Source organism: Falco cherrug, chromosome 9 (assembly GCF_023634085.1).
Source record: "Falco cherrug isolate bFalChe1 chromosome 9, bFalChe1.pri, whole genome shotgun sequence".
Classification (NCBI taxonomy): domain Eukaryota; kingdom Metazoa; phylum Chordata; class Aves; order Falconiformes; family Falconidae; genus Falco; species Falco cherrug.
In genome coordinates, this window is record NC_073705.1 from 16744454 (window position 1) to 16768568 (window position 24115).

General features: G+C 44.4%; 1 protein-coding gene across 4 annotated transcripts; it reads left to right on the forward strand.

The window, feature by feature from the left end:
• Positions 1 to 16: 16 nt before the first annotated feature.
• LRRC8A (leucine rich repeat containing 8 VRAC subunit A) lies at positions 17 to 22709 on the forward strand. Of its 4 annotated transcripts, none has more exons than XR_008733910.1 (5): positions 17 to 118; positions 1543 to 1668; positions 11706 to 13869; positions 17164 to 18850; positions 18947 to 22709. XR_008733910.1 is itself a non-coding variant. In XM_055720982.1 (5 exons), the coding sequence occupies exons 4-5, from the start codon at positions 11713 to 11715 to the stop codon at positions 17437 to 17439; spliced, it is 2433 nt and encodes an 810-aa protein (XP_055576957.1). In that variant the 5' UTR covers positions 17 to 118; positions 1543 to 1668; positions 7224 to 7399; positions 11706 to 11712; the 3' UTR covers positions 17440 to 22709. The 4 variants fall into 4 exon arrangements, 3 of the variants coding, with proteins under 3 accessions (XP_055576957.1, XP_055576955.1, XP_055576956.1); XM_055720982.1 differs by adding an exon at positions 7224 to 7399 and having other exon boundaries at positions 17164 to 22709; XM_055720980.1 differs by having other exon boundaries at positions 17164 to 22709.
• The last annotated feature ends 1406 nt before the right edge of the window (positions 22710 to 24115 follow it).

The window sequence follows — 24115 nt, forward strand, 5'->3', positions numbered from 1 at the left end:
CCCTGGACAAAGATGGCGGCGCGCCCCTCCCATCATGCCTGCTCCCAAGATGGCGGCGCCCTCCTCACTCGGGGCTGGCGGCGGGACGGGCTGATGGCCGCCATGCCGCGCGGGTGAGGTCAGTTCCGGGGTGGGGCTGCCGCGGTGCGGTTAGGAGCGAACAAAAGGAGCCGGAGCCGGCGTGAGGGCGGGCGGGGGTCGAGGCGGCCAGGTGGGTGCTGGTCGGTGGCTGGTTCACGCCGCGCTTCCCGTGGGGGGTGCGGCTCAGGGGGAGGGTAGCGGCAGGTGGGGCCTGAGTGCCGAGCCGCTCAGCTCGCGGCGGGCGGGCGAGGTTTACTGACTGGCTCGGTGGTAATTCGCTTTTTCCGTGTCCCCGCCGCCCCTGCCCTGTCAGGCGGCCGGGGTTGGGGCACGTCGGTGGGGGGGGGCGGCCGGGACCCCCGTGTTTGTGGGGCGAGGTAGGGCCGTTCTGTGTGCGCTGGGCTCCCCTGCGGCCGCCCTGGCCTCCCCGGTGAGGGGGAGAAGCCGCCTGGCAGCGGCGCGGGAAGCTGGCCGGGGTGGGTTTATGCTTCACGGGGGGTGTCCGGGCCGCCCTGGGGCCGGGGCGGCGGGGCGCGCTGAAGGCCGGGGGCCGCTGCCCGGGCGGCGGCACGGAGCGGGCCGGCGGCCCTCCCCGCTGAGCGCTGCCTGTGCAGCCGTCTGCCGCAGCTAAACTGGAGTAGCTGTGGCTGTCAGGGGGTCGCCTCGGAACCTGTCGGCTTTCCCGGTAACTCTGTAACCGGCAGGAATGTCTTGGGCGTCCACCGGCGTGGGTGGCTCCCCCCGCCCCGGGATGGCTCTTCATTTCTCCGGGTTGCTGACAGATGCCCTCTGCGGCCTGCAGGCCCCCTGCGGAGGGGGGGCTGGGCGCGCCGGAGAGCTCCCAGGGCTTGGGGCTACTCCCTTGCCTGTTTTCCCATGCCCCGTGCTGACATGCAGGAAGCAAGGAAAAAAAGCTGTTGTAATTTTTGTTGGTGGTGCTAAACTGCTGCCACTTTAAAAAGATACGTGTTGGTAGATATGTGTTGAGAGGAAAGGGGACAGGTGCTTGAATCCAGAGTGATTAGGAATGTGATCTACGTTTTCAGATACTCCTGATAGCAACATTAAAAAAAAAATCAGGCTTCTCAGACTAGAAAGTACGTAGTAAAGTCATTGATCCTTTTTCCCATTTGAAGAAAAAAAAATAAATTCAGGAGGTTAACTGGTCTCTACCAGTTTAGGCTTAGGTATAATATTGACCTTCAGCATCCCCTTTGGCTGGATCTGCAACACTTGCTTTTTTTGTAATTTCTGTTGAAGATTCCTTTCTCTTAAGAGTTTTACTGGGCTCTTAGAGCTCTTACCATCTTTCTGGGTACCAGGGTGTGTGTTTCTGGTTCCCAGTGACCCTCTGAGCTGTTTCTTGCTTCTTAGGTATGCTTTACCAAGCTTTTATGTGACATGGTCCCTCTGTGAACTTGATTCCTCTCTTCTTTGCTGATAATCTTCATTTAATTTCAGGGAAGCTGTTCCCATGGCGTGTGGGGAATGCAACGGTTCAGCACCCACTCAGGATCCAGCACGCAGGAACGTCATCTACTTCCAGCACAGAGAACTAAAGTGCAGATAGCAGAACCCAGCTGCAGGGTAAGGGCTACAGGCCAGCTCTTGAGTGGTAAAGTAAAACCAAAAAAATAACCAGGATACTGCTTAAACATAGTTGCAAAGCACAGGGCAGTAATGAGGTGACAGATAAGGAGGAAAGGTGGTTGATCAGAGGGTGATATGAGGGGAGTGGTGGTATGCTAATTAAATTCTGTGAGCCCTTAGCTTGCAAATGAAAAAAGAACTGAGCATTGTTCAAAGTAGAATATAACTGTTATATATTCACCTGTACATTGAACTCCTGGCCACATAAACCCTGACATCTCAATGCACTAAATGGTAAATACTTGAAGGCTGTCCAGTAAATGGTTTGGTGACCGCTTCCTAAAAGGAACGTAGCTGAGAATTAGCAAGAACTGTTCAGTTTGGTAGGTGCGGGGGGATGTTTGTGTTGCTGTATAGGCATCTCCTAGGCAGTTTTTCACAGTGAGCTCTTAGGACTGCACAGGCTTGTCACCCGTGTGGGTGTCAATTAGGCAATGGCAGAAACTCATTGCAAGAAACTCACTGCTTCCTTGGTGCTTCACTAGGATGGTGATGAAAGGTATTGCAGAATTCTGTGCTTATCTTCAAGATGAGAAATGTTTTGCAGGTTGGTTGTGTTCTCAGCAGTGGGATGTGTGGTATGTTGCTTCCAGGATACAAGTACCCCTAAGACTTGTCTACTGTTCTGGCAGTTCACTGACTTGTTTTTTGTACTAATCCTCTTGTGGTATTTGGAAACCCTAACTTTATTTGTGTAGATCAAAGACAAAGTGCATAAATATCTCCTTGAAGTATGCCAGAAAACATGTTAGAAGCTGATGTTTCCATGTTTGAAATGTGGAGTGCCTGAAGCCTTCTAGTGATGACTTACTGAATACTTAGTTGATTGTGTTCTAGTAAGTGCTGCAGGCATTCAGAAAGGTGGTCTGTGGTTTGGGATTCTCTGATACTATTTTTTTAACATATATTTGATCTCCACTGCTTAAGTTAATAAGTTATTGCTGTGTGATTGAAACAGGCTTATTAGAGGCCTTCATGTGGTTCTTTCACATCCTAAAGGATTTTGTTCAGTAAAGTACTCGGATAGGAAGTGAAACACACTTCTGGTGTTAAATTGAGCCTAACTGGTGTCTAGGAAAATGGTGGTGTGATGGTTAGGTGAGAGGTGGTAGAGGACAGAGCAGATAAGTTTAGGAGTTTTGTGTGGGGCTTCTTAATTGGAGGGGGAGGGATATGCATAGCTGTTGTTTTGGTAATAACAAAAAATTAACATATTTAGCTGCAGTGTGGTGAGCCTCCTTTGTGTGTTTTTTTAAGTGTTTTTAAAAATAGCCTCAGTTTAGGATGTGCACACTAATGCTCTTAAAAGCATGTAGACTGTTCAGTATATCTTGAATGCTTCCAAGCAGCTTTTCCAACCACAGCAGTTGATGTGGTGCCTGTATCTTGTATTGCAACTTGAAACCCAGTTCATATAGCTGGATTATACATGCCCCTCCTACTGCTATGAAACTGTATTTGAAACTAAAAGCTATTCAGTCCTGACCTCACTGCTGAAATAATAGTGCTTCCTTCTCCTCGTGTACTGAGAATTGTTAACACTTGCTATAAAATTACATTGGCAATTCACAAAGCTCCTTTTGTGACAAATTTGCAAGCTGCTTGTCTAGTCACAGCCTACCTTTGTGCAGTAAAGGTGTGTACTGGACTAGTTAACAGGTTCTCCTTCAGACCCTTGGTCTTATCAGATCTTGGTGATGAAAGGTTCAGCGCCCTGTCCTTTGTTAATTAACTAATGCAGTCAGAAATTGTTCTGAGAGGGAAGTCATAGTCACTGTTTTGGAGCTTGTGGTCCTGAAGGCAAGGCTGATAGGGTATGGTGAATATGTACTTGCTACTTTTTTTTTCCTCAGACTGAGGCTGAATATTATTGTGCTGATAGGTGGTGCCTTCTTTATCTTGCTTTGCTCTCATCTGCATCCTATTTAGTCTTAACTCACTCATCTCTTTGAGCTTGAAAACAGCTGTGGCAACACCCATGGATTTGTGCATGTTGTGACAGTCTGTCAACAATCAATTAAGATTATACTTGCTTAAAAGTTTTTACACACTTAAGAAATCAAGATGCTAATGTCTTGATTTCTTAATCTGTTAGGTATGTCAAAGCTCTGCGCTGTCTGACATTTCTTTAGCTGAAAACAGTTGGTTACTTGCTCTTGTATGACTCTTCTCAATGCTGGAATTAAATGTTGAAGAGCTTCCTTCTGCAGCTGATGAGGTGCTTGAAGCTTCTTCTGGTTGCTACAAGTTAATGGTGTTGCTCTGTTTATCTTAAGTAGTTACTAACAGAATTAATTCAATCATTTGCATTAGTTGGTACAAGGGACCGTTTCATAGTGTCCTGTTGGAATAAGGCAGTTGTACTTTCCCAAGACAAGCTCCAGTGCCCTGTCCTTGAAGCATTTTTTTTATGGCAAAGAGAAAATTTATTTTGTATAGGAAGCCTGTGACTGTGTACATTCAAAATTTATAAGCTGACGCGGACATTTTTCTCTGGTTTGCATCACTGTTGGAAGCCATCTGATAGTACTTAAATGTATATAGCTGTGTGACACTGACATGCAGTCCCTGCGCCAAGTGTCAGTGATGCTGATAACTTCAGACTGTTAAGTCTATGCAGCTGGGGCAAAATGCTGTCTGAAGTCAGAAAATGTAGCAGGCCAAGCCAGGTCTCCAGCATGGATTGTTCTGATAGTGCAGATGTTCATCCCTGTACTTGTTAGGACAGGCTTGCTTGTGTGACGGTAAATGGGAGCTGTTGCACTAGATGGTTAAGGAAAGGATGTCAGTCTTGCATCTGACAGGAAGAGTCAACTAATGGGTGGCTTAAAGATAGTGCTATCCATAGTGTAGGTCGATTATTCTTTTCCATGAGCTTCAGTGAAGTTCCCCTTCACTGGCCCAGTCAGTGCAAGATGAAGTGAACTATCTTGTGGCTTGGGTGGGGCTGAATGTTCTGTACGGCTGCTGGGTGGTTGTGTGAACACCAGCTTGCCTTGCTCTCAGTGTTGAGTTCACTGGCTGTTTCACCAAGTGAAGAATGTCAGTTCTGGCAGCTGCTGTTCCACTACTCTATCCACTAGTCAGTCTACATGATAAATGACTTCTTAAACTTCATGTGTTTGCTCGTCTGTCTCAGAAGACATTTTGTCCCGAATAAGGGATTTTTTTTTTTTTCTAATGCAGAAAGGGCCTGATGTAGGGATGATGGTTGGTCAGGGCTTTGGCACCTGTCTTCACTGCTGTTTATTTCTGAACAGCAAAGGACAAAATCACTTGAGTTGTTCTGTTTGAGGTCTTGGACTTTTCCAGTTGATCATGTGGCTGTCCTTGTGCTTGGAAGGTTTTCTGAGGGGTGCCTGAAAGCAGCTCTGTTTCAGCCTCCTTTTTTTTTTTTTCTTTTTCTTTTAATTCTAGGCCTAATAAGCATGGAGGACGAGACAGTCGGGAGATTCCCAGTCCCATTTCTGACCAGTAAAGCTCTTACATTTCCTGGTTTTTGAACAAGGAGTTCAGTTTCATGCCCTTTAGGATTTCAGGTAGCAGCAAGCTGGGGAGAGAAGCTCTGCTTTGTCGCAAACTTACTGTAACATGTTGTAGCTTGTCAATGATCAAGCTATAGTCTTAACAGCATTGAGGTTTTCCTTTCCCTTATCTACCTCTGATGCTGTCAGCACATGAACAACTCCCTCTTTCTCTGGGCTTCTGAGAGGTAAGAAATCATGTCAGCAGTGCTTGACTTCTGCTTTGCAGTCCATGATCTTAGATGGAAATCCACTGAGAATTAAGAATATGTGTAGTGGAAACTAAAGAGTTGCAAAATCCAACATACAATGGATCCATGTCTACTTACCTAAAACTGCCTCACTTGAAAGCTGCACACCACTAAAGGTGAGGAGAGCCTCCATGATTTCAGTTAGGCCTTGGACGTAAGGGATAGAAACTTAAATTCTTCTGCGTGCCATGATCTTGCACATACTCCTGTTTTGCCAGTAGCTCCATTAGTAACAGAATGGCCAACAGAAAGGGGGAGGAAAGAGGAGGCTGGATAAAGTATTCAGCAAATGATGAGTCAAGCTGACAAACTAGCCAGTGAAACAGAACAGTGATGTTGTTTCTGTTCACTTTGTCCTAAGCTGGGTATGCTGGGCAGCAGTTGCAGGCAGGAATTTCAAGCACTGCTCGGCCAGGTGTCTGCCAACAGTAAGTCAGTTTTAGCGTGTTTAGATTGGATGATTTTGGATAGAGGAATTGCCCAGATCAGAGGATGTTTGCTCCTACAGCAGTTGCTCTGTTAATAGCTTGGACTTGTTAAAAATCGCAGAGGTCCTGGTGTTTGTGGAAAGCCTTCATGCTCGCAGCTCTGTCAGCCTTTATCTCATAAGGTACGTGCTGCTTTATGGTATGTCTGTCAGCCAGATATGTTTAATCTTGTTTCTGACTGGTTTTACTATTTAGGTGTGGTGTGCTCAGAATGTCCCTGTTCTTCTAACATGAGTGATTATGTTTCTGCTCCAGGTGTGTCTAGTAAAACATAGGATTAGTACTTGGTGATGCTTATGGTTGGCTGAAGTCTGGGTAGGTTTGGCAGGCTGGTTATGTAAGTCTGAAACTGCTGTTTCTTCTGTCGTATCAGCCTGTTCAGCATTAATGGTGAGGCTGTGCTGCAGCGTAGTAGGTAGGTGCCCAGCAGGCTGAGGCAGGGATGGTTCTCTGGCAAAAGGAGTCCATGGTGGGATGCAAACTTGGATCCAGGTGAATCTGCAGGCACTGAAGGGGTATGTAGTACCTAAAGGTGGAATGTGCAAAGATTTCAAGAGTGTATGTGTTTAGGCTGGATTGATCCTGCTTTGTGATAATGAGGCTTTAGCATACAGATCTTTCCCTGTACAATCTCAGATGTTGCTGCTATAAACTTTGCTGGATTGATTCTGTGTTGGATATGAACTGTAGTGCTGCTTTGGTGCAGCTGAAACCCTCAAAGCTAAAGTAATTTCTTGGGGGGCAGGGAGTGAGGGACTGCTCAGGGACTGTGGTAGCTGGGAAGGTGCTGTGGAATGCAAAAGCTGAAACACATCTGAGACATAAAATACATTTTTTTCTCCCTCAGTGTTAAATACCTAAAGCCTGCCTACTTAATTATACCCTTGGAATAATTACTTCCTTATGGTTCTGATAAGTTGACAGAAGTTCAGGCAGAGATGTTGTGACCTAGCAGCATGTGAGAGTTTAGTGAAACCAGCTTGCGTTTAAACTTGAATAAAGCACTCATTCAAAATCTCTGTATTGATGCCTTCCATATGGCAGAGTTAACTATGCTGTTAGCAAATTACCTGTTTCTGAGCTCCAGCTGGAAAGTTCTGCAACTTGAGGTGTGTATGAAGGAGCTCGGATCCTTTTTCACCAAGACTGCTCTGATGCAGTGCTTCTTTCCGGTTATGTCTGTTCCTGTCTATAAAATCCTTCACTCAGTTCGTGTGTTCTTTGCTCAGCCTTCAGTGAGGCTACATGACAGAAGTGACTTCACAAATGAAGCTTCTTCACAGTAGACACTTTCCTGCTGACAAAGCATGCTGGAGTTCAACTCCTGGAAAGAGCAGAAGCTTGAAATCACTGCAGTCTGCCTACTGGTCCTGTGGAGTTTGGTCTGGTCTTGATCACAAAGGAGGTAACTTTATTTTTGGCCAGCTGTTTTAATGCAAGCATTGTTTCTAGTCTTACACCAGAATAATATCCTCCATGTAAATCATTCTGTTCTGCTGCCTGTGTACTTGTTGTGAGAGTCTGTGTTCCAGCTACCTGCTTGTTTTCTGTGTAGTGGTCTGAATCACAGTCCTTATGGGAGGAATTCTGCTGCACAAGGGAGCATCAGGTGACAGAGATTGGCTCCTGAAATCTGACTTCTTGGAGTTAGCCTGCTGTTGTCATTGACCCCAGCAGCAAAACTGCTTGCCCTAATCCAGAAAGGACAGTGTTGCAGCAAGAATCGCATTCTAAAATGATTACAAAATGGAGTCCACAAAATAAAGATGGCATTTGCTTCTTGATGCAGAGCCGTCTTTCAGGAACTAGAAGTGGATTGCATACATTCTGGGTGATGAGGGATGAATCTTTCCCACTTTCTCAAGTTTTTGGTGGGCAATTTTCCCTTTCACTGCAGATGCTGAGAGTAAGATTAGACAAGAACATGGCAAATTCCAGCTTCTGTAAAGGTGGCCTCTAGCTTTATTGTTTTTCTGGGACTTGAACAGGGTCTCCACTGCTGCCAGGAGGAGTGGGGACTTGCTATGAATGCCCTTGTCTTCTTCCAGTGACCCTGTCATTGTTACTGGAAGGCAGGAGATTTCCTGCTCCACCCTACTGGGGGTTAATTGCTGCCACTGAGCTGTAATAACTATTATGGAACAATCAGATGATTCTTTTTTTTTTTGTAGTTGTCTTGTAGGTGCACAATGTAAAGGGAAATCTTGTACCCCATGTAACTGGTAAATAGAACTAGAGCGCCTGCTGTGCTAGTTTCTTGTTGGCTTGCTTCCTTCCTAGCTATCCTGAGATACAAATCAAAGTGGGCTTAAGGTTAATTTCTTGTGAGAAGTTAGGCATTTCCTGGATTGGGCAAAACTAGCAATCCAGCACTACAAGTCAAGTCTGCAAATGCCGTGAGACCCAATAGGACATCTTCCCTATTTCATAAGCCTACTAGAGGTAACTATGAAAGGCCTGTCAATTCCTTCAAAAGTTTTCAGTTTTCCTACCAAGAGTGATGGAGTACTGGAGGGAGGAGGAAAGATCTTTGGAGAGAGGAGTGGTATCTAGGCAAGAGGAGGAAAGAGATAATTTTTTTTTAATCTTGGTGTGGGGTAGGATGAGTAAGGAGTTGTTTAAATAGGGAGCAGTTCTTTTATGGACAATATTGATGTTTTCACTGCATGCTGCTGAAAATAGGAGGAATAGTGTTTTACACAGCATTTATGGAGAGCAATGAATGGTATGGTAGCATTTGTGTTATCTCTTAGAAGAAGTCACAGCAAAAGCTTTCCATTGCATCTGGCAAGTGTTTAAAAAGTGTGTACTTGCTGGAAGACTGCAACTAGAGTCTCATGGAGCCTTAGGGTGGTGTGTAGTGAGACCTCTGGATCTTGAAGCCCCTCTGCCCCAGTTAATGAGTCTGGCAGAGCCGAAGCTGTGTTTACCTACAAGCGTAGTTGGATTTCAGAAGTCAAAGTTTACTGTTCTAGCAGATAAATGCAGTAGCTTTAGATGTTTCCCTTTTGCAAAGCTTTCCAGGTTTTCTGCTTGGACTGTAGAAGTGCAGGACTCTGCTCGTGCAGTCTGATTACAGTGAAGGGGATGCAGAGGGTGACAGAGAGGACATGTGTGTTCTTTTGTGGTCCTGCCCTGGCTCTCAGACCTTTTAACAGCTGAGCTTCCTAGTTTCTCTGTGAATTGTCCTGCTTTCCTAGCCTGGCGAAGTAGGGGTCCTAAAAAAACCCCAACCAAACAAGAAAAGCATGAAAAAGAATTGGGTATATACCCTGTTTTCTTGCTTCTGAAGAGGGAGGGAATGGATGGGTAAAGGGCCTGGGATAGTATAAGGCTTCTGTCAGTAGTGATTAAGGGTCTCTGTCAGAGGTATAGATTCTCCTGCAGAAAAGACAAATATGAAATGGGTTTTGACTTTTAATTTTCTTGTTTATGTAGACAAACTGAGGTGGCATACATCGCCAGGAATTGATTTCAGGGAGCTGTTTAACTGCTGGCTTCGTTTTAGGTGTTCTGGAGTGCAGGGGGTGTAAAGAAAACTTCTGTACCCTGTTTTATCCTAGAGTTAGTGTTTCTGTAGTAGGCACAGGCAGCTCTTCTCAAATGTATCTTGCAAATGGACTCTCTTCTCTGAGTACATCCACCTCGGGGAGAAGGAAGCTGAGGCGTGGCTGAATTACCTTTAGAGCCTTGCAGGAGGCTGGCAACAGGACTGCAGGGGGGCTCTGAACACCTTGTCGCTCCTCTGATTCTGGCTGCTCAGGTGCTGTTCACAGGTTCAGTTTTGCTTGTTCTCTCTCCTTGTGAATGTGTAATTGTCTTGCTCTGATCTGCTCAATGCAGTCGATTCTGCAGAGGCATGCCAGGCACTTTGCTAGTGCTCTGCAGCTTAACAGGATGTTCATTTCTTCTGACAGTGCTGTAGGTGGCTATTTTCATCTCTTGTTTCTGCATCCTGTGCCAGGACTGCATGAGCTTAGTGGCTGATAAATGAATAGATTTTGCTGTTCTGCCTTGTTTTACTGAACTTCTAGAACAGGTATTGTCATTTTGTCTCTCAAAATTCCCCACTAATAAAATAGTGTGTAGAGTTACCAGTCTGTCTCTTGGGATGGACTGATGTAGTATTGGAACTGGATGGGCAGAAGGACAAACAGTTCTTCAGGGATGGCTGTCATCTTTCAATCTTGCAGCCTTCCCAAAGTAGCACTAAGTCAAAGCTGGCATTTTACCATCTATTGTTGTAAGCAGCAAACCAGGGAATAGAGTTCTGTATTTAGTGTCTCTAGGGGATGTGGTGCTTTTTGAGTTCATTAGGAAGGGATTCCTTTGCAGTTTTGTGCTGGAATTTAAATACAAACTTTAATTCTACCAGAGTAGGTGGTGTGGGCACCCCACTTGTCCAAGAAGGCTTTTTCCCGGCCAGTGGCATATGGAAACCTGCTATTGACCCTGCAGCCCCGTGGGACTGGTTGAGACTGTGCAAATCATATCTTATGGGTTGGAGAAACACAGCTGAATTTTTGCTTTCCTTCTTTACAGTTGAATTCATGTAACTTTCAAAATGAAAGATTAGTGCTTGTCCTACTCCTGAACTTTGCTAGCAAGCATGGTGTGATATTACTGCTTTTCCACTGTCATTAGAACAAGTTACAATGACTTCTTGTTCTTTCCTTGTGTTGCCTGTCATCTAGGGAAATTCTGTGAGCTCAGTTATCCATGGATCAGTCAGGCTTCCGGGGCTTTCTATGGCTTGTTGAAGAATGTGCTTGAAGTTTCATCTGGAAGTCTGAAGGACAGAACGAGTGTGGCCATAAGGCCTCTGCTTCCCAGAACCTTTTGATTTCCTTTGTGACACTTAAATCCCAGCTGAGATGAACTCTAGGTGGGAGTGGTTGGGCAGGGAAATGAATGCTTCTTTTAAGTATGTCTCCCCGTCCTCTACTTCTGAAGTAAATAAGGCAAAGAGCAGCTGTTACAGGATCTTAGTCCCGAATCTCTCAGAGGGCAAGTAACTAATCTTTCCTTGGAGAATTAATGCAAAGGGGGGAAGCCAAAACTACTTGATGTGGAAGGAAAGACTGTGGTATCAGGCAACTTTTTTGTCCAAAACAAAGAATATTTGTTTTTCCAGCTTGCTTTATTAATGTGATGTTGAGTTGCATCAGTGAAGTGGTTCTAAGAAATATAACTGTATTGTACATAAATCCTCTTCCTTGCGCCTGCGGTTCCAGAACCACACAAATGCAGAATTGTTATTTTCTAGCTCTGTAAAAACGGGAACAAAATTATGATAACTGTACTCTGTGCATGGATTAGCAGTGCTGACAAACGCATTTAATCCCTGAAATAAAATCCCTACATAAACCAGTAAACTTCCAAATACTGGTCTGGCCACAGTAGTCTGTCCTTTTGAGCTTCAAGTGTGAATGTCTTGCCCCGGAGCCTGCTAATGGTAAGTACCAGTTGTGGTGTTTCATGTGTGAGAATTTATCTGCCAGGGAAGACAGCAACAAACTAACTTTGCGGCCTCAGCTGTAGCAAATTACTCACAGGAAGCCTCATTCATTTGTTTCCATGTGACTTGAAACTGGGTCTTGGCTAATTCCAGTCTTGCTGTGCCAGTGCTTAACATGAGTTTCCTGGTGCCCTCTTGAAAAGCAGAACAAAACAGTTTAAGCTCGTAATGCTTGCTTCTGGTTTCCTTTCAGGTGAATCATGATTCCAGTCACTGAATTGCGCTACTTTGCTGACACTCAGCCAGCATACCGTATCCTGAAGCCATGGTGGGATGTCTTCACAGACTACATTTCTATAGTGATGCTGATGATTGCAGTGTTTGGAGGGACGCTTCAGGTCACCCAGGACAAAATGATTTGTTTGCCCTGTAAATGGGTTACCAAAGACTCTTGCAATGACTCAGTCAGAGGCTGGACAGCCACAACCCCAGAGCGTACCTACTATAACTCTAGTCTTGTTCCCTCCACTGATACAGGACCTACAGGGATCAGATATGATTTGGACCGGCACCAGTATAACTATGTGGATGCGGTGTGTTATGAGAACCGTCTTCACTGGTTTGCCAAGTATTTCCCTTATCTGGTGCTGCTACATACTCTCATTTTCCTGGCTTGTAGCAACTTCTGGTTCAAATTCCCAAGGACCAGCTCCAAGCTGGAACATTTTGTGTCTATTTTGCTTAAGTGTTTTGACTCCCCATGGACAACAAGGGCGTTATCTGAGACAGTGGTGGAAGAGAGTGATACCAAGCCAGCATTTGGAAAAATGAATGGCTCCATGGACAAGAAATCCTCCACAGTCAGTGAGGATGTGGAAGCCACTGTTCCCATGCTGCAGAGAACAAAGTCTCGAATTGAGCAAGGGATTGTGGACCGGTCTGAGACTGGTGTCTTGGACAAAAAGGAAGGTGAACAGGCCAAAGCACTCTTTGAGAAAGTGAAGAAGTTCCGCACGCATGTGGAAGAGGGAGATATAGTTTATCGTCTGTACATGAGACAGACAATCATCAAAGTGATCAAGTTCATTCTGATAATCTGCTATACTGTTTACTATGTCAACAACATAACGTTTGATGTTGACTGTAAAGTGGATATTGAGAGCTTGACTGGCTACAGGATGTACCGCTGCGCTCATCCTTTGGCCACTCTCTTCAAAATCTTGGCGTCTTTCTATATCAGTTTGGTGATATTCTATGGCTTGATCTGCATGTACACACTCTGGTGGATGTTGAGGCGATCACTCAAGAAATACTCCTTTGAGTCCATCAGGGAGGAGAGCAGTTACAGTGACATTCCTGATGTGAAAAACGACTTTGCTTTTATGCTCCATCTGATTGATCAGTATGACCCGCTCTACTCCAAGCGCTTTGCTGTCTTTCTGTCAGAGGTGAGTGAGAACAAGCTGCGGCAGCTGAACCTCAACAATGAATGGACTTTGGAGAAGCTGCGCCAGAGGATCACCAAGAACTCCCAGGATAAGCTAGAATTGCATCTTTTCATGTTGAGTGGCATACCTGATACAGTCTTTGACCTCATTGAGCTGGAGGTCTTGAAGCTGGAGCTTATCCCCGATGTCACTATTCCCCCAAGCATTGCTCAGCTCACCAGCCTTAAAGAACTGTGGCTTTACCACACAGCTGCCAAAATTGAGGCTCCAGCCCTTGCCTTTTTGAGGGAGAATTTGAAATCTCTGCACATCAAGTTCACAGACATCAAGGAGATTCCTCTTTGGATTTATAGCCTGAAGACACTAGAGGAGCTTCACCTGACAGGGAATTTGAGTGCTGAAAACAACCGGTACATTGTGATAGATGGGTTGAGGGAGCTGAAGAGGCTGAAGGTGTTGAGGTTGAAGAGTAACCTCACCAAGCTGCCACAGGTTGTGACAGATGTTGGTGTGCATCTTCAGAAGCTTTCAATCAACAATGAGGGCACCAAGCTTATTGTTCTCAACAGCCTTAAGAAAATGGTCAACTTGACAGAGCTTGAGCTGATCCGTTGTGACTTGGAACGCATTCCTCACTCTATCTTTAGTCTCCACAATCTGCAGGAGATAGACCTGAAGGACAATAACCTAAAGACCATTGAGGAAATCATCAGCTTTCAGCACTTACATCGTCTCACTTGCCTTAAATTGTGGTACAACCACATTGCCTACATCCCCATGCAAATAGGCAACCTAACCAATTTAGAACGCCTTTACCTGAATCGTAACAAGATAGAAAAGATCCCTACCCAGCTCTTCTATTGCCGAAAACTTCGGTATTTGGATCTCAGCCACAACAACTTGACTTCCATACCACCAGACATTGGACTTCTTCAAAACCTGCAGAATCTAGCTGTGACAGCCAACAGGGTAAGTGAGCAAGGAGTTGAGCCTTCTGTGTGAGTAGAAGTAGCTCTGGCAGTGTGTTTTCTGTGTGATTAAACATGCTACAATGGTGTGTGGCATACTCCTAGCACTACCTTTCTTTTTAAATTCTCAAGCATTTGTTTCTCTCGGAGGGTTTTATCTAAGGCAAGATTGCAAGTAACTCTGGGGCAAGCCTTTCTTTGCCCAGCCCTTGTTCTATAGCATTTACTGTCTTAGCAGTGAAACTGCTTCTAAGTGCCAGTTGGAGGCTGGTTAGAGATCCTGCTTGTCAGCTGTTTCTCTGCTGAAACAAGTTGGAAGCTTGTAGTCTCCAGATCGGACATCAGTTTGGGGCTTAAAATGGAGATCTGAGAAACTGTAGTCTTAATTTAGAACTAGGCACTTCAGCCTATGTACTTCAGACACGTACATGCACTATGGCAGCAGCAGTCTAAAGCATGTATGTGTGTGGCTTACAGTACTTTGCATTTCCAGGAGATACTCCATAGTTTGATCTTGTAAGCCTGTGCTTTTTGTGAGGAGTTGGATATGGACAGACTTAAGAAAAACGGTTCTTAAGCTCTCGCTCTAAAATGCACTGTCTCATTCCACAAAGGCAACTTTGGAGAGAACAAAGCAATCCTCTGCAGTGTCCTTACTGAGGGCAGAGCGAAGTAAACCAGGTCATATCAACTGGCAGTTGGTTAGATGTGAAAGCGTGAACTGTGGCAATTCCTTGACTTTGAGGGGAGTGAATAAGATGGCACCTTGCTATGCCTCCGCACGATGGCTGTGGGGTTTCTTATGTAATCCCGGATAGGTTAAGTCTAAGTCTTAACTGTTTAAGTGCAGGGCAAGTTAGAGGGGATAACTGAGTGCTGTGCTGCCTGATTACCATCAGTTGTTTCTTGGCTTGTGTTGGAGGACATTTATTTACCTAAAAAACCTTACCCATGTGTTTTCCTCAGTCTTTGTTCCTGTGTTTGGGAGTAAGGAAACTTCATTTACCATGTACCACGAAGATCAGCCTGGGACTGCACAGGCTGATGTGCTGAGCTCAGTGACTTGTTGGAGTCATTCATTCTGTCTGCAAATTCCTGGGAGGCTCTTTTTCTCTTGGAATTTATTACCACCTGCAGTTGCAAAAGGCTCTAACATAACTACAAATTGCAGACAGATCTAATTAGTGGCTTCTGGGTTCTTCTGGGAACATGCAGTAGAATTGTTCTGGAGCAGTATGGTTTGGCTTTTCATGGGGGAAGTGCACTCAAATCAAGTGTTTAATTGCTATTGCAGTTCAGTATTACACAGGGTTCCTCAAACTCCAGCCAGCAGTTTGAAGTTGGTGTCTGAAAGTTCAAGTCTGTGTTGTACCACTGAATAGTAACAGCAGGCAAGCAGCAGCTATTCAGCTATTCCAGTTTAGTAGCTGTTTTCCCAGCACTAACTGGCCTGAATGGCTGTGCATCTGTTTGTATGGGTGTCTTAAGCTCTGGTAAACTTCATGATGTATGCACACAACATTTCCTATTAAGTTAAAAGCCAAGATATTTGGCATTTGTCAGTGGGGCTGATACGGGCAGTTTCTGAGGGATGGCATTAACCCAAAGATGAGGAACTCTTAAAGGCTTCTAAGCTGCTGTTCAGAACTTGGATAATTCTGTACTGTTTGTCTTCTGGCAATTTTCTTCACGCAGCTTCCTGAGGGTTAATCTGCAGTGTCCTCTGCAGTCTTGGAGTGGAGCATCTCTTGGATGAAAAGGAGTTAAGAGGCAGCTCTGTTTTCTGCAGCACTGTGTGGTACCACCTATTTTGATGGGGGGCGGGGGGGAACAACCAATGCAACAACTAACTGCTAATGCAACAGGAAGGCTAGAGCAGCCTTGCTCTGGTGTGTTCTGAAGCAAAAGGTGGTGAGGAGCCAGTGAAACAGCTGTCTATCCTCTGCAGCTGTTTGTATTCTCTGCAGGTGCCTGGGCAAGGCCGCGATTACCCTGGGGCTCTGACAGCCTGGTAGGTTACAGTAGACAGTGACAGCAAGAAACACAAGGACTGGTAGGCTGGCATTTCCCAAGGCCAGGAATTCTCAAGTGTCCTCTCCTAGCTCAGCAGTCATAGCAAACAGAGACTTCTGGAGCTGGCTGGTACTAGTGTACCATTCTGGGAAGCAGGCTGTATTATAGCACACTGCTTCCTTCCTAAACCAATACTTGTCTGTTAAATAACACTTTCAAGAGTTTGTATTAATTTGATTGCATGTTGCTGTTTGCAAAACACTCAACAGTACTAGTAACAATGACTGAATTGAACTATCTTTAATTGGTCTAGTCTCATCTTGGATTTTCCTTGGATTCCATGTCATTCAGAACCAATTAGTCTAATTTAGCCATGAATGATATCATGCATAATTTAAGTTTTAAAAAGGACATGGTTGCATTTAAAGATGAATGGTCGTCCTCAAAGTGAGACTTTGAATTAAGGGAAGAATACAGAGCTGCTACGTTTAGTTCATAGCCTGGTGTTAAACCTTGGCCATACTGTTTTCCTAGAAATTCTTTGGGAGGACTGGACTATTAAAAGGCTTTAATGGAAATAAGCCTTATTAAATTAGTGACTCATGGATGCAAGAAGGTGGTGGTGGTAAAGCTAACAGCTGGTGGCTTTGGATTTTTTGTTGCATTTTGGCACTGTCAAAAATACCCAACCCCACACTCACCAGCTCTGCACTTTGCAGCCTAGAAAGTTTTTGCAACATTTGAAAGCCCTACAGAAATTATGGAAGAATAGTTCCAGTTCTCAGGGCCCAGAGAGTGTACCCATGTATCCTCTGTTCTCACTACAGCAAAACTAGGAGTCCTGACTAAATCCAGTGTGCGTGGTGTTCAGTATGATACCAGTTGTACAATGGCTACTTAAAGCAAAGGAGCTGTGATCCAGTGACGGTACAAAGGGTTTGGGATGGAAAGCAGCTGATGCTGATGGGAACATGTGACAGTATAGGCCAGCTGTGTGCAGGTTTCTGGTCCTTTAATCCTGTCCTTGGTGATGTCTTCTGCTATTATCCACCATCATTGGTGATTTCTTGTAGCTAACTGCAGTGCCTGAAAGAGGAATCCATACAGTCATGGTGTAGTGACTGTTACTTTGGGACAGTCCTTGTGGAAGGCAGGAGAGAAGTGGGTGATTTGAAAATGGGTGCTCTGTAAACCCTGAAGCATTGTTTGGGCTTGTTGGTCTCTTATGAGCATGTGTCCATGTTTGCTGGTGACTTTGTCTGCGATTGGTTTCTTTTTTCAGATTGAGAGTCTCCCACCAGAGCTATTCCAGTGCAGGAAGCTGAGAACCTTGAACCTGGGAAACAATGTGCTGCAGTCGCTCCCATCCCGGGTTGGAGAGCTGACAAATCTGTCACAAATAGAGCTACGAGGGAACCGCTTGGAGTGCCTGCCTGTGGAGCTGGGAGAATGTCCTCTGCTGAAACGCAGTGGGCTTGTGGTAGAGGAGGACCTGTTCAACACGCTGCCCTTGGAAGTCAAAGAGCGGCTGTGGAGGGCAGACAAAGAGCAAGCTTGAACCCCTGAAAAAAGGGAAAAGCCTCTGACCAACTAGAAGGAAACAAAAGGCCATTCCAGTCCCCTTTTCCCCAGATCCTCCCTGTTCTCTTCTCCAATCACTACCAGACTAGCCAAGGAGTCCCTGAACAAACATGACTCTGAGGTGGCTTCTTGCCTCAGATGCAGGATGGGGGAAGCTTGGGATCAGGATGAAGATCGAGACAGATTAGTTGGCCTCTGAGCAAGGGCCAGTGGGAATAAGAGGTGTTGCTGTTCTGGACAGGCAGTGGGGTGAGGTGGATGGTGCTGATGAGAAGAAATGACCTTTGAATGGAGCAGAAAACAAAATGTGGGGATTACTGGCATTGCTCCAAATGGGGCTTATATGTGTCAGGGACTGAGAGTGTCCGGTGTCCTGCAAGCAAAGATCAAGAGACTAGGAAACCTCTTGAACCTCCATCTCTGTCACACCTGGTACTGTTGTTCCCCTCTGACTCAAGAGGTTCAGTCAGCGCGGCCCTGTGGTGGGGTAGGATAGGATACAGACAGCTGGTTTTATCTATATGCTGGCATTAGGATTTGGGGGATAAACTTACTTTGGACATCAGCTTGAATGCAGGATTATTTTTTTTTTTACTAATTGTCTTTCCCCTTTGCACTCCACATCTTCTCCTCTGCCACTGGAGAAGGAACCAAACTCCCCAAACCCTTATCTAATCATTTAAGATTGCACTATTTTAACAGTTTCAAGTCACTTGTGCTGATGAGTAGATCATGTAGCATCCTTTTCCAGCTGATGCGCTAGGGCCACTGACTGACCTAATTCCAGGGGTTTAGTCTGTTCTGAAATGGATGGTTATAGTGCAAGTGGGAGAAGATCTGGGTAAAAAGCAGTTGGACTGTTTAATCTACTCTCCCAGAAGCATCAAGTTGCTTCAGGATCTGACTTTTAAAGTTTTTAAGCTACTTTAAAATTCTAGGTATTTTATCACATATCAAATATGAACATACAGCTGGCCAGTGTGTCAGGGTCTGTCCTGGGGTTGGTGGTGTTACTGAAGAGGAACACCTGTGTTTTCTCTGCACCTCTGCCCCCCACCCCAAGTTGTTAGATGCTTTGCCACTGTTTTTCCTGAACGCAGTCTACAGAGCTGCTTGATTGTTCTTTTCTCTTGTCCTCCTCAACAGCTGTCAGGTCCCATTACATCTCTGGACCTAAATAAGAGGCTAATGCTGATTGAACCTGGTGCTGGAAAAGAAACATGTCCTCCTACTTCTCCCCTTTTTCATTCCCTCAGTGTTAAGGAGCAGTATGAGAATCCTCATGGACTGAGCTCGTCTAGATCCCTGGGACAGAGCAGTCTTTATTGAAAGAAGTCTGACCTGTTTGGTATCTGACCAAACAACCGCAACCTTCTGCATTGGCAGAGGTAGATAACTTGTAACAACTACTGATAATCATGTCCTTGAGGTGGAGTGGTTAAGGTGTGCCTACAATATACCCTAAATCTGCTCTTTTCTGTCAGAAGGAAGAGGAGGGTCATGGACCTGCAGGTCCTGGTTATAAATCTCTGCATCAGACCAACAGGTTGGCTCCAAGGTGGAGTGCTGCACGCTGAGGCATGAGAAGTTTGGAGGCTTCCCATATGTACAGGAGGGAGCTGCAGCCATCTCCAGAGTGGTTCCTGTCAAGCTGCCAGTGCGTGCCCTGGCTTAACAAATTGTGGTGATCCCTTGGATGCGGGGGTGATAAGGCACGCTGGGGCTTTCTTCATCAGATGTAATATATATATATATATATACACTAAACGTGCTGAAACAATGAACAATGTTAACTGGGCTCTGGATTTGTTATGTTCAGATGCTTAAATAAAGCTACATTAAAATCCAGGAGATCTGTTTATAAAACTGGTTTTAAGAAAGGTATAAATTCTGCCTCCCTGAGTCCTTTCATTATGAAAAGTTTAAACAGGCCAGGGAATAATATAATTAAATCTCTTTATGTGGGAGGCAAGGCATTAAAAGCTCTTCTTGTTTCTAACAGGGTCTTGAAATTGTGTTAGAGTTGGGGCCACTGCTGAGCGGATGGGGAAGTGCTGATGCTTAGTGGATCACACTCCTCCTATTTACATGAGCCTTTTGGATCAACAGAGAGGACAGAAGTTGCTAGGTGGGCTTAATGCTTCTTAAGTAAAGCAGGAATGGCTTCAGGCTTAGCTACAGTAATACTGTTTTCGTTGTGGGGGATGTGGGGGCTGTTTGGATGGTGAAGGAAACCTTTTTTTTTCTTTTTTTTTTTTTTTCTTTTTTTCCCCCTTTTGTGCCAAAAGTTAGTGCTGGAGAGTAATGGCTACAGAACAGAGGTTTGAACTCATGTTTTGTATTCAAGGTCACTGAATAACTGGTCCCCAACACATGTGTTTTAGACTAGGAAGGGCTGAAAGGGCTAAAGCACCTCGCAGGACTTTCACCTAGCTTACAGGAGCAGAGACACTTCTTCCATATGTGTAGATTGTAGATGAGTGCTTGGACTCTTGATTCCAGGTGTGGTCTTAGTTATACAAACCAAACTTTACACAGCTAGGTTAACAGTTTCTATAAGCAGCTCCTGAAAGTATGCTACAGTGCTTCTAGAAGCTTGCAGGCCTCCTGAACTGCCATGTATCTTAGTGCTGAGTCCCTAGGACAAGTGGGCGATAGGCTGTTCTGCTGGAGGTGAGAGACTTCTGATGCAATAACAGTTATACTCTCGCTGCTTGCTGAGTAGAGACTGCTCTATGCCTGAAGTCTACAAAGCAATTGTAAGAGAGGCGAGTATTGATTGTGCATGAGAACTTAGCTTTTTGCTGCTCTTACAATATTCCAAGCTTGATTTTTTTTTTTTTTTTGGTGTGGCTGCTAGGGCTTGAGATACCTTACTATGTAGCAAAATTGGGGTGAGCGGTCTAGTAACTTCTTACACCAGAAGCACAGGTGGCACAAAAATACAATGCCATTCTGGAAGGCAGCAATATGTACTATTTGCTCCTGATATGTGCTCCTTGATCTTCCCTCAAATAGATACTGATTCCCAAGTATCAGTCTTGTCTGATGAAATGGAAGAAGCTTTAAAACGTCAAGGACAGGGTTTAAACCATGAGGTCCTGAACATGTTTACTGCTCAGGACTGCTGCAAAACTCAACCCACAGCAGAGTGAGTCATCCACTTCCCATACTTGCCTGGATTGCTCGGTCTGAGGGATGAGCTTACACCAACAATCCTTCCTCATTTGCAAGTATTCAATCACAGTATATTATATTTTTTCCTTTAAGTTTTCATCAAACTGAAGTTTAGGGGTTTTATTTCCAGCACTGATCTATGCATGCAGAGAAATGAGTTCAACTTAAGCAGACAATCAACAGTCTGGTCAGTGTCTTGTTCTCCTGGCAGGCTTTTCAAAGCAGTCTAGTAGTTGCAAACCAGATTACTAGCTGCTAAACCATACAACGACTTGAATTAAAACCAAGTGTTTCCTTAACACTTCTAAGATGAATGGGTTCTTGGAGCCCCTGTAGATCACAAGCGTGCTCATTTCATGCTAGGACGGAAGGTTAGTAAAATGGAATACTACCTTTCCTGCTAAATACCCCAAAAAGTAGTAACTTGCAGCTAATTATTTTGAACCAGCTGAAAGGCAAGGAATACCAAGGCTGTTAAATATTGCTGTATCTCAAACTATGCACTGGAATGTTAGCTGAAGTTGTTCTTTGTTTAAGATTATTTTCTGATTTTTATTATTTGGTCCCCAGTTAATTCAGCAGCTGGCATTTACTCTGCCAGTCTGAATGGTTAAATAGCTGTTACAGGTAGCTTTCATGATGTGGTATTCTTTGGTATTAATTGTCACTTCCTGATCATATCCTACCTCATTTTTTATTTTTTCTTATAACCATTTATATGCTCCATTTAGCTCAATCTTAATTAAATTTTTAGTGTTCATTACCATAAATAGTGCTAAGTGGCTTCCCATTGCTGAACCACACTGAGGTCCCCCTTTTTATTTTCCTCTCTAACAAACGATTCTAGGAATTTTGAGAACAATAACATATCCTTTGCCAAGGATGAGGTGTACGGAAAAAAGTTTCAAATATTATCAATTCAGCAGCTGTGATGTTGTTTCCTTAACTTTTTTCTGCTTTGGAAAGGGACTGACATTCGATTTTAAAAAAAAAATTTTTTTAGTTCCCCTTCAGGGGTAACTTTTTTTTCTCATTAATGGCTGCGCCTTCTCTAGAGATACATTAATGTAACTTCTTCAGAGGCACTTGCTCCTTTGAGTGTATTTTTAATAGTCTGTGCCTGAAGCCCACTGTTCCCTCTGATTCTTTTTCTTTCAACCACAGAGAGATTTCTTAACTCCTGGCATGACTTCTCAATGACAAACAATACTGTCATACCATAAACAGTAGAGTCATCTACTCTGAAATGTTACCTAAGATAAGGCTGTGTGAATGCTAAAGACTAAAACTATTGCTTAAACTTAACTTTTTTTCCTTATTGCATTTTAAAAGGAAAAAAAATTCCGTACTGTCTGGCCACACAGTGGATCCTGTAGTTACACTAAGCACGTGCCAAAACAGAGTTGAGTGTTCTGGCCTACCTGCATTCTAATAGTGCATGAAGCAGAACTGGAACTGGGCAAGAAATTGTTTGACTTGGACCTTTCCCCCTCCATCCCTCTGGCTGTACTGGTAGGTTAATATTCATACTGCTTCGGCAGCATGAAATCCTCCAGAAATCTAATTTCCAAAATCCTGTTTGAAAAGTAGCTGTACTTGAATTGCTGGACCCCAACAGCAAAGGTGAATGTTGTGTGAGTTCCCACAAAAAAAGGCTTAATTCAGGATTTCTGGAGTTACCCTTCCCTTCTTCCTCCTTGGTCTCCTTTAAAGGAATTTTATTGAACAATGGGGGAAATTTTTCTAGAGGAGACTTAATGAGAAGGGGGCTAATGAACGCGAGTCATATTTTACAGCTGACAAATGTGTCCATTTAAGTAAGACACTACTCGGCTTAAACATTGTTCACTCCCATTTTGTAAATGCATGAGCAGGGCTGTGGTTTGGCATCTGAGACCTGTGACTTGATGTAACATTTTGAATCATGACATTCACTTTGTGCGTGGGATTGTTTGGGCAGCTGATCAACGGCACCTCCACCTTCAGCACTGAAGGCTGCTATTGTTTTCTCTGAAAGACTTGTAAGACTGGACACTTTAACAGAATAAAGGTTTTAATTTTTAATTTGCATTTTCCTTCTCTGTCTGCTTTCTTTTTCTGTATGCAAAGGCACTTAGCTTTTCACGATCTCACTTTTCAGAAGACAGGTGTTAATAATTCCAGCTGTTATTTATCGGGTTTTTTTATTCATCACATGAGGCCTTGTGGATTATGACATTCCTTTATGAATAAGCAAAAAGTAGAGATAGAGCAAAAGACGTCCAGCACGGTGACAAGCCTGGGCTGCCTTACCAAGTATCACCATCACTTCGACAAATGGCTGACACAGTTTGCGTTGTTGGGAGCATTGTCTGCATTGTTCTATAGAAGCTCTGTTGAGTTTTCAAAATGTATATTGTGTGCTCCTTCCCTGGGGAAGGGACAGGGACTGAAGTCAATGGAGGAAACTGCCTGTTGCCACAGAAATTGTCATCAGCCAGCTACTGCTCACAGATTATTTAAATGTGTTTCCTAGCTGTCTGCCTCCCCCACACGCTACTTTTTTGAACTGAAAATGCTGGCAGACAGGGTCTTTCCTAATTGAGCATATTCAGGATGTGTTACAGAACCAGCCTGTAACTTTCAAAGCCAGTCCGAGTTTCTGTGCAGCTTGTTTATTGCATAGAAAGGCATTTCTCTTGTGTTTTGCCTTCCCTTGCTTCCTTTGTCCGAGACCACTTGACCGCGGTGACGCTGCCCCAGATGTGAGCAGGCTGTGAAACAGGTGGAAGGTGGTATCTGCTGTGCTTGTTGGCATTGATGAGTTTTAATGAAATGCTTAGCAGGACTGAACAAGAAAGGAGAGGACAAAGCGTCCCTTGTCATCTAAGGCGTGCTCGGACTGCAGCTCCTTTTGGCAAGGATTTACCAACTCTGAACAGCTGAGCAAAAGGGAAGAATGAAAGGTATAGTCAAAGAAAACCGGTGCTTGCTGGATTCCTGCAGGACTTTAATGCAGGGTTAGGAAGAGCCCGAGGGTAAAGAGCTGGTCTGTCTGTTGGAAAAAGACTTTTAATCCTGAAAATTCCAAATTTTCTATGCAGAAGGCAGCTGGAACTATCTGGGTTTTATTCCAGTGAAATCCTCCAGCCCTACTGCACTGTAAGCTTTTTACCTTGCTGCTATTTTTGCAGAAAGTAACCATCTTGGTTTTACCTGTTGATGACAAAGCAGTTCTCCATCAAGAGAATCCTCAAACTTGAAAGAAAGGACTGCCAATATAGGGAAAACAAAAGTGTTTGAGTATCTATGACATTTTAAATACCGGTACACTATTGAATTTAAATACTCATTGTGGTTATCATTGTTCCTGTGCTCCTTCTTTCTCATTAAATATTCTGTCACTTGTTGCTGATCATATTGAAGACTTAAGAGGAGGTGGCAAGAGATCTAGGTGAAAATTTTCCCCACCTAATAACGCTGGCAGCTCCAGCCAC

What these genes read in the sequence shown, in the direction of transcription:
- LRRC8A (XM_055720982.1), top strand. Translation starts at nt 11,713, where the DNA reads ATGATTCCAGTCACTGAATTGCGCTACTTTGCTGACACTCAGCCAGCA. An exon ending in TAGCTGTGACAGCCAACAGG is followed by an intron (nt 13,870 to 17,163) that starts GTAAGTGAGCAA and finishes TTCTTTTTTCAG; the next exon opens with ATTGAGAGTCTCCCACCAGA.